Genomic DNA, 10,319 nt, shown 5'->3' on the forward strand with positions numbered 1-10,319 from the left:
ACTCAATTACCTAACCCCACCCACCCACCTCCCCTCCAGAAATCCTCAGTTTAAGAGTCTCTCATTGGCTTTTCTCTCTCTCTCTGATGACTTCCCATTATGCTGAGTGATATAAATCAATCAGAGAAAGACAATTATCATATGGTTTCACTTATATGTGGACTATAAAAAATGATGCAAGGATCATAGGGGAAGGGATGGAAAACTGAATGGGAAGTCATCAGAGAGAGTTGTATTTTCCTATTTTTGTTGACCATTTAGGTTTTCTTTCCATAATTACCCCAACTATATATTTTGTAGATTTTTCCCGTGGGATAATTTATAGAAATTCTTTGTTTATACTGGATGATAATCCCTTAACATTTATATGTACTGCAAACAAATTTACCTAAGTGAATTCTAGTCATTATTTAGTCTTTTCTCTTTTATAATGTTGGCATTTTTAATTTAGATATGGTTCCATTTTCGATGTTTTATTTTTTGTTCATTCACGTCCTGTTTAAATATTTTTCTGTATATCTCAAGCATGGATATTTTGTTGTTTTATTCTCCAAGCCTTACAATTCAAATCTTTAATCCACTTGGAAATTATTTTTGTAAAATGTAAAGTACAAATACAATATCATTCTCATGTGTATAAACATTTATAGCTCCCATTTATTGGACCATTTTTCACTCAAGTACATGCTCTTGGTTTCATACATCAAGCTTCCAACAGACCTGTGGACTTATTTATTAGGTATTTTTATCAAGTCCATCTATCCATTTGTCCTCATATCATACCATACCATAAAGTCTTTATTATTACCACTTCTTAATAGGTTCTGATATCTGAGAGAATAAGTTCTCATCTTGTTGTCCTTTAAAAAACTTGTCTTGGGAGATGGGTAAGGAGACAGTGGTGGGGTTATGGACATTAGGGAGGATATGTGCTATGGTGAGTGCTGTGAAGTGTGTAAACCTGGCAATTCACAGACCTGTACCCCTGGGGCTAATAAGACAATATATGTTTATTTAAAAATTATTTTAAAAAAATAAATAAAAATTTAAAACTTGTCTTAACTTTTTTAGATATTTTCTCTCCCATATAAATATAAGAATAACTGGATTAAGTTGTATGTAAAATTCTTTCAAAATTTGGTTGGAATTACATGGAATTTATAGATTAATATGGGGGGAAATGTAATGTTTATAATATTGAGTTCCTCTCCATGATCCTGGTCTGTGTTTGGGTCTTCTTTAAGCCTTTAAATAAAGTTATATCATCTCAATAAGGTCACGAACATTCTTAGATGTACGTCTTAGATGTACAACATTCTTAGATGTTGTAAATAGAATTTTAAATAACATTTTTTAATTATTTCTGGTGAACAGAAATGTACTTGATTTTTGTATATTAAACTACTATATTTTTTCCTCCTTTTTTAAAGATTTTATTTATTTGTCAGAGAAAGAGAGAGCACAAGCAGGGGGAGCAGCAGGCAGAGGAAGAAGCAGGCTCCCCTCTGAGCAAGGAGCCTGATGTGGGACTAAAGTCCAAGACACTGGGATCATGACCTAAGCTGAAGGAAGACACTTAACCAACTGAGCCGGCCAGGTGCCCCTGTATATTAAACTACTATTGAGTAACTTCATTAGTCTCGCTAAGAATTTATCTGTCAAGTCTACAGGATTTTTTATAGAGACAATTAAATTATCTAAAAATAGTGAGAGCTGTGTTTCTTTCTCATTTTCATTTTACCTTTCATGTCTTCTGCATCTTGTCCTGGTTTCCAGAAAAATACTAAACAGATTCAGTCATAAAAAGCATCTTTGTCTTGTTCTTTAATTTATAGGCATTGCATCTCATAATTTAAGAGTAAATATAATATTTAGTTCAGCAATGTGTTACCTACCTGTGACCATGAAAATTTATTGACCACATGCATTTATTGAAATAATTGTCCTGTATCTATTGAGAAAATAGATTATGCTGAGTGAAATAGTCAAGCAGAGAGAGTCAATTATCATATGGTTTCACTTATTTGTGGAGCATAACAAATAGCATGGAGGTCATGGGGAGTTAGAGAGGAGAAGGGAGTTGGGGGAAATTGGAAGGGGAGGTGAATCATGAGAGACTATGGACTCTGAAAAACAATCTGAGGGGCTTGAAGGGGGGGGGAGGTTGGGGTACCAGGTGGTGGGTATAATAGAGGGCACGGATTGCATGGAGCACTGCATGTGGTGTGGTGCAAAAATAATGAATACTGTTATGCTGAAAATAAATTTAAAAATTTTTAAAAAGAATATATTAATATGGCAAATTATATCAATAAAATTTTCAGGATTAAAAAATGCTTTCATTCCCTAGATGGATACAAATACGTCTTGATTGACGGACGTCAATGGAAAATACCTTTTCCCTCCTTCTGATGATTTTATAAAAAATCTGTTTATATAATCATAGACTCTCTCCTTTTTATCCACTAAGTTCCTAAAAAGGTGGCATGATATATCTGATTGGTAAAACAGAACGTCCTGGAATGCTTTGCTCTGCCCTTATTCTTGGCAGCAGCCAGCCCACGGAATCCCATACTCCCTGCATTCCAGATGCACGTTTCCACCACATGCAAGATGGCGTGCTCCTGTCACTGCCGTGAAGACTGGGTGGGAAAACTCTCTGCTTATGGCATTCATTGGCAGCAAATAACTTGACTAATAATTTTTTGGCCTGCCTGGCTGGCTCAGTCGATGGGGCATGGGACTCTTGATCTCGTAGCTGTTGGGTTGGAGCCCCACATTGGATGTAGAGATTACTAAAAAAATAAATTAATAAGCTTAAAATTTCCCCCCTGGTGTCCAAAGGTTGTATGGTCCCCATACAGACACTATTTTTTCTTTACCAATTTGTTCAAATCCTGGAAAAGGAAGAGAATAGCTATTATCAAGAGCCTTTTTGAGAACCTAGAAATTATTTTTTTTAATACATGGATGGATTTGTTCAAGGAATGTGTATTCATTGAACATTAGATGCAAACATCTAAGTTTTGCATCTAAATTCACAAATAAGTTTGGTTCCAATTTTCTTTTCTCATATTTTACTTATTTTGGTTCCAATGTTATATTGACATGAATTGGAGAATATTCTTTGCAGTGATTTTCAGAAACAGTTTCTATAATATTAGAATTAGTTGTTCTGAAATGTTTGATAGGACTTTCCTATAACATAACAGGGACAAGTGTTTGTGTGAGTAAATTTTAAAATTGCAAGTAAAATCATTTAATGTTTTAAAAATATTTAAATATTTCATGTGTATACACACACACACACACACACACCAACTATTATCACCCTTTATCCACTTAATCTTATTTCAAATAAGAAATATCAAGTAAAAACAAAATAACTTTTTCAAATTATATGGATGAAATAAATATGGTTCAACAAATACCATGTAGCAGCAAACAAGTATAAAATGGAAATTAGGTTTTATTATTATGTTTGACTCTCCTGGGTGAATGAACAGAGGCAAGAATGGGCTTTATTCAATTTTTTTTTCAAAAGAACAAACCAAAAGGCAAAAAAAAAAAAAAAAATGATGAATAATTATTTTAAATTTAAAGATTTTTGGTCTCTTCCCCCTCTCTCTTTGCCTGCTGCTCTACCTACTTGTGATCTCTGTGTCAAATAAATAAGAAAATCTTTTTAAAAAAATAGCAATACAAAAGCAAGCAAAAAACTTTTTTTAAGAGGGCAACCTATAATTCTATGAAGAATACTATAGACAAAGTTAATAGATAATGGAATGTGAGAAAATCTTTGTCAATAACAAAGTTTTCAAATCTATATATAAAAAAGAAGCATCCCTCCATGAATTAACTCACAGAGATACTGAGAAAAAATGACTCCAAAATTCTAAGAAAAATATTATATAATGATCAAATTCATTTCTGGTTAGGAAAAAAACATTAAAATGGAAATGTCTGAAGGGAAGAGATTGTACTAGAAACATCTTGCATTGGGAAGCAATAAAAATCGTATTTAGCTTTTGAAAAACATGGAAATGTCACTTTAAAACTATTTTTCTGGTATAAAAAATGTTAACAAAATACCAATGATGTTCACAAAAAAGGAAGGGTATGAGGACCCTGATGTACAATTAAGAGAAATACACACTTGTACATCTGTTATGCAATGTGATCTGGAAAAATGTGGTTAAGTTAAATGTATGCATACCCTAAGATTCAAATGTTTGTCCCCAGAAAAAAAATTTCACAGTGAAGTATTTGTAGTGAAAACAAGTAGTAGGCAACCTACTTTCCATTGCTAGGAAAGCAGATAGGCAAATTATGGTGTATGGATACCACAGAGTAGTGTTACTCAGTGTGTGGTGCCTGGACCAGGACCAGTCACTGGACTCTCTGTTTCCACTCTATGACATGGTAACTATTGAAAGTGAGATTGAGCATCTAAAAAAATTACAGAATTTTGACAATGCTGAGAATTTTTTATTGCTATAAACAAAAATATTGGTCCACAACATAAATTTTACCAAAAAAATGGCCCTTTAGCATAGATAACTTGATAAACACTTGCATACAAGACTCTACTTGGGCATAAGTTCACCGTGGCCAGAGCAGAATTGCTAAGGATGCAGAAAGAATACGATGAGAATACAGAAATAAATTAGAGCAAGATCATACAGAAATGCATGGGTAACTCAAGATTTTCACAGATAATAATTCATATTTATGTAAATTGGGATTTGTGAATTAAAATGTACACAGCATAGAAGAAAGCTTAATTTTTAAAAGTATGTTTTTATATGTTCTCTAATTGATATATTTAAGAAATACATATAAGAAAAGCTTAAATTCTTAATATAATTTAGAAGGCAGTTTGTACCCTGAGAACAAAGAAAATGATCCCTGGCAATTTCCCCCAAAGTATAGATCTAAATTTTCTAAGTCAGATGTTAAGGTATATGGACTTTAAATGCAGAGTCAATTATCCCACAGAAATATCCACTGACTCCACTGTGAAACCAAATATTAAATCATTGCCAATTTCAGAATTAGTTAAAGGATCACATGGCCTTAGCTTTCCTTGCTCTTCTTTCCTAGCAACTTTTCAGCTGATACTTAATCTTTGCCAGCCATGGAACAAAACAATGGCACTGAAGTAACTGAATTCATTCTCCTCGGATTTGCTGGTCAACACAAGTCTTGGTATATCCTCTTCACTGTATTTCTAGTGATCTATCTGGTCACCCTGGTGGGGAATATGGGGATGATCCTACTCATCAAGAGTGATTCTTGCCTTCACACCCCAATGTACTTCTTCCTCCAACACTTGGCATTTGTTGATCTCTGCTACACCTCCGCTATCACTCCCAAGATGCTGCAAAACTTTGTCGACACACAGCAATCCATCTCATTCACAGGATGTATGGTGCAATTACTAGTCTATGGTGCCTTTGCAACAATTGACTGCTACATCCTGGCCGCAATGGCAGTGGACCGCTATGTGGCCATCTGCAACCCACTCCGCTATCCAATGGTCATGTCGCAGGCAGTCTGCCTTCAACTCCTGGTTGGTTCATACTTCCTAGGCTTCCTGAATGCCTCTGTAAACACAAGTTTTACTTTCTCATTGAACTTCTGCAAATCCAATAAAATTAACCACTTTTTCTGCGATGAACCCCCACTTCTTGCCCTCTCATGCTCCAACATTGACTTCAACATCATGCTACTAACTATCTTTGTGGGGTTTAACTTGATGTTCACTGTGCTGGTTGTCCTCTTTTCCTACATATATATCCTGGCTGCCATCCTGAAGATATCAACTGCTGCAGGGAGGAAAAAAGCCTTCTCCACATGTGCCTCTCACCTGACAGCTGTCACTGTGTTCTATGGGACTCTTTCTTATATGTACCTGCACCATGGGACCAAGGAGTCTCAAGAGCAGGAAAAAGTGGCTTCCGTGTTTTATGGCATTATAATCCCCATGTTAAACCCCCTCATCTACAGCCTGAGAAACCAAGATGTAAAGGAAGCCCTAAAAGGGATTGGAAAGAAGTCCTTCTAGTTTGGACTTTGATTTCTAACTCAACATCATTCAACAGCAAACCAACAGTTCTCTCTTATTTCAGCAACAGATGTCACAAAAGATTGTGAGATACAAAGTCATTCCTTAGCTATATCATCAGCATCTGAAAGATATTGGAAAAACATGTCAAATTAACAATAGATAAGCTTCTAATTCATGTGTTTCTTACAGAGAAAGAATCTGAAAAGAGTATCTATGATGTTGTTTTTGTGTATTTTGAGAAACCCTCTTTTCATATACCCAACATTAAAAAGAGAAACTTTATTAAGAAGAAATGCATAATCAATATTATATTAATGTCTCTGTCAATAACAGCAGAAGAAAATCACTGAGATCAAAAAAAATTTTTTGGCTTCGGGACGCCTGGGTGGCGCAGTTGGTTGGACGACTGCCTTCGGCTCAGGGCGTGATCCTGGAGTCCCGGGATCGAGTCCCACATCAGGCTCCCAGCTCCATGGGGAGTCTGCTTCGCTCTCTGACCTTCTCCTCACTCATTCTCTCTCTCACTGTCTCTCTCTCAAATAAATAAATAAAATCTTTAAAAAAAAAAAAAAAAATTTTTTGGCTTCTCCTAAAACATGAAGAGATAGGAAGATCAATACAATAGAGATGAAAATCCAGGAATAGGTCCAAATCCATAAGATAATTTATTATGTGATAATGGTAATATTGTAGACATTGGGCATATATGGATTATGTAACAAATAGTATAGAAATAATGACTAGACTTTGGTATGGCTTAAAGCTGGAAACTTATCTACACAAAAATAAATTTTAAGTGGCTCAATGATTTAAATGTAAAAATTAAACTTAAAGAAAACACTAAATTTTTAAGCCTTTAAAGTGAAGAAACCCTGTATAAATACAAAACAAAACACACAGTAAATTTTCTGCATTAAAAAATCAAAGTTTTCTGCACAGCAAAATGTACTGAAAAGTAATATACTTAATATTGAGAAAGAAAATGTTTGTGGGTGTTGTAGAGAATGGTATTTGACCCAAAATAGCAATATGAGGGGCGCCTGGGTGGCTCAGTCAGTTAAGCATCTGACTTCAACTCAGGTCATGACCTCAGGGTCCTGGGATAAAGTCCCACACATCAGCAATGAGTCTGCTTTTTCCTCTCCCTCTGCTCCTCCCCCTTCTCATTCTCTCTCTCTCTCAAATAAATAAAACCTTTTTTAAAAATAGCAATACAGGGGTACCTGGTGACTCAGTGGGTTAAGCTTCTGCCTTCAGCTCAGGTCATGATCTCAGAGTCCTGGGATCAAGCCCCGCATCGGGCTATCTGCTAAGCAGGGAGCCTGCTTCCCCCTCTCTCTTTGCCTGCTGCTCTACCTACTTGTGATCTCTGTGTCAAATAAATAAGAAAATCTTTTTAAAAAAATAGCAATACAAAAGCAAGCAAAAAACTTTTTTTAAGACGGCAACCTATATGAACACATCATTCACAGAGAAATAAATACTAATTTTTTGTAGCAATATGGAAAGATAATCAACCTGACTTATGGGGGGGAAAGGCAAACAAAACTAAATTATATTATTTTTCATTTATCATAATGATAATGTATAATAGAAGTTTCTTAACATTGTGTTAGAGAGGATTTGAAGAAGTACTCACTCCAGATTTGCTACAACGGATTTAAACAGATAGAACAACCCTCCAGAAGCAGATGGGAACTATCTACCAGAACCGACCACATCATGCCTTTTGACTCCGAGATTCCTGTAGGTATATTCAAATTTATGCACATTAATATAGTTATTATCACATTGTCTTTATTAGTAAAGATTAGAAACCATATTGTTTACCAGTGAGGGTGGGGAGGAGTCTGATATACAGATTAAGGAACACAGCTGCTCAACAAAATGGAATACATCCATTGTAAAGGGGGAAATTTCTCTTTCCATACAGATCACCTAGAAATATTAAGTGAAAGGCAAGCGGAAAAACCATGTGAAGAATATGCTGTCATGATTGTGGGGAAGAAAGAAAGCATATAAACATTAATGTTTACCAAATACAATGCAAGGTTTATATCTGGGGGAAAAAGAAGATGTTAACAGTATTGACCTCCAGGGAGGAAAACCGGAAGTTGGAATTGAGAGATAGAGGAAGTCTGTGGTTTTTACTCTAAGCATGTGATTTTGTACTTATGATATTTTTACCATGGGGATGCTTTGTTATAGAAACCCCCAAAAATGGAAGGCAGAGAAGCTAGAGGGATGGAGGCAGGAAGGGAAGAAGCAAGAAAAGAAGGAAGGGGAGGAGGGAAGGAAGCAGAGAGGGAGGGAGGGAAGCAGGAAAAACGTAATTTGTCAGAAGCAAGACAACTCTTAAAAAAAAAAAAAAAAAAAAAAGGAAGTCTCTAATGGCAGTAATGCAAAAACAAATTTGTCCCCTCTGGAGATCCAAGCTTTTCTTCAGCAAAAAATAACTACTGAATTTTTTTTTTTCCAATTGTGTCTCAGCCCTAGAACCTCAGATTCCCAAGAGAGCCAGTGTCGATCTTTAGGTCCCAGCTATAAAATCCCCGACTGGAAGGAATCCCACAAAGAAAACTCAGTGTGAAATCAATTTGCACAAGTTGCAGAATACAGAAAAGAATCTGGAGGCAACTCCAGTGTAAGTGAAGTAATTCTTGATTTTCAGCATCTTTCTCATCACAGTATATGAGTGAAGTGTATGCATGAAGTGACAGAGAGAAAGGGTCAGAGCCAGAGTTCTCCCATTCTACCCCAAGACCAGGAGGAATCATCTCATCACTGGTGAGGTCATGGAAATGGAATGAGGAAGCTGAGTGTTGCCTGGGAAAAGACATGAATGAACAAATAGTTGAAAGAATCAATTGATAGATCAGTTGATCAATATTGTATGTCTTTAATGTATTCTTTGTATATTTTACTATGGCCGTTTGATGAGCACTCCATTCAATGCATGGCCCTTTGCTGGGAAGATTACATAAATTTGCTTACTTGATCCTCACAGAACTGCAAAGCAGACTTTATTTTTTTTTCTTAGTTTTCCTTTTTTTTAATTTTTATTTTTAAGTCATTAGCATTCACAGGAAGACAGTTCAAAGAGGTACAAAGATAGTACACAAAGGTACCATGTATCCTTTACCCATGTTCCTCCTGTGGTTACGTCTTACATAATTATACTACAATATCAAACCAAATGTGTGTGACAATGTGTGTATGCAGCTCTGTGTTGTTTTATCCCACATACAGATTTGTGCAACCATCACCACAATCAAGATGCAGACCTATGCCACCACAAATGTCTGATTCCATACAAACCTCCCTCCTGCAACCCCTTGTAGCCACACCCCTCCTCCCCCACCAGACCCCTGGCAATCACTAGTCTCCATAATGTTGTCATTTGGAAAACAGTAGGTAAAAGGATATCTGCACTATGTCACCTTTTGAGTTGGTTCTATTCACTCAGCATAATGCCTTTGTGATCCATCCAAACTGTTGTGAGTATCAGTAATTTGTTCCTCTTTATTGCTGAGTAATACCCCACAGTATAGATGTATCACTGTTTCTTTAACCAGTCATCTGTTGGAGGACATTTTGGTTATTTACACTTTTCAACTCTTATAAATGAAGCTGTTATCAAAAATTATGTACAGATATGATCTCCCTGATATGAGGAAGTGGAGAAGCAACATGGGGGGTAAAGGGAGTAGGAGAAGAATAAATGAAACAAGATGGGATTGGGAGGGAGACAAACCATAAGTGACTCTTAATCTCACAAAACAAACTGAGGGTTGCTGGGGGGAGGGGGGTTGGGAGAGGAAGGGGTGGGGTTAGGGACATTGGGGAGGGTATGTGCTATGGTGAGTGCTGTGAAGTGTGTAAATCTGGTGATTCACAGACCTGTACCCCTGGGGATAAAAATATATTATATGTTTATATAAATAAATAAATAAATAAACAAACAAACATAAGCTGTATGTTCAAAAAAAAATTATGTACAGGCTTTTACGTGGGTGAAAATTGTGGGCAAACATAATTGCCCAGGAGTGTACGTACTGGGTAAGTACTGGGTGGTATGCCAAGTGTGTGTTTAGTTCTTCAAGAAACTGCCAAACAATTTCCAGAGTGTACCCCTTTACATTCCCCTGAACAGTGCAGTAGAAATCCAGCCACTCTGCATGTTCGCCAGTATTTGGTATTGTCACTGGTTTTTATTTTAGCCATTCTGATGGGCATGCAGTGATAACCT

The 10,319-nt window shown here is 36.2% G+C and overlaps 1 protein-coding gene across 1 annotated transcript; it reads left to right on the top strand.

Moving 5' to 3' along the window:
* The first annotated feature begins 5,137 nt into the window (after positions 1-5,137).
* Positions 5,138-6,067, top strand: LOC122914474 (putative olfactory receptor 5AK3). Its single transcript, XM_044261089.1, has one exon. It carries the CDS (start codon positions 5,138-5,140, stop codon positions 6,065-6,067), a length of 930 nt encoding a protein of 309 aa, XP_044117024.1.
* Positions 6,068-10,319: the final 4,252 nt, after the last annotated feature.

Source organism: Neovison vison, chromosome 7, assembly GCF_020171115.1.
Source record: "Neovison vison isolate M4711 chromosome 7, ASM_NN_V1, whole genome shotgun sequence".
Taxonomy (NCBI): domain Eukaryota; kingdom Metazoa; phylum Chordata; class Mammalia; order Carnivora; family Mustelidae; genus Neogale; species Neogale vison.

Bases quoted from the DNA above. Each gene is read 5' to 3' on its own strand.
- LOC122914474 (XM_044261089.1), top strand. From the start codon at position 5,138: ATGGAACAAAACAATGGCACTGAAGTAACTGAATTCATTCTCCTCGGA.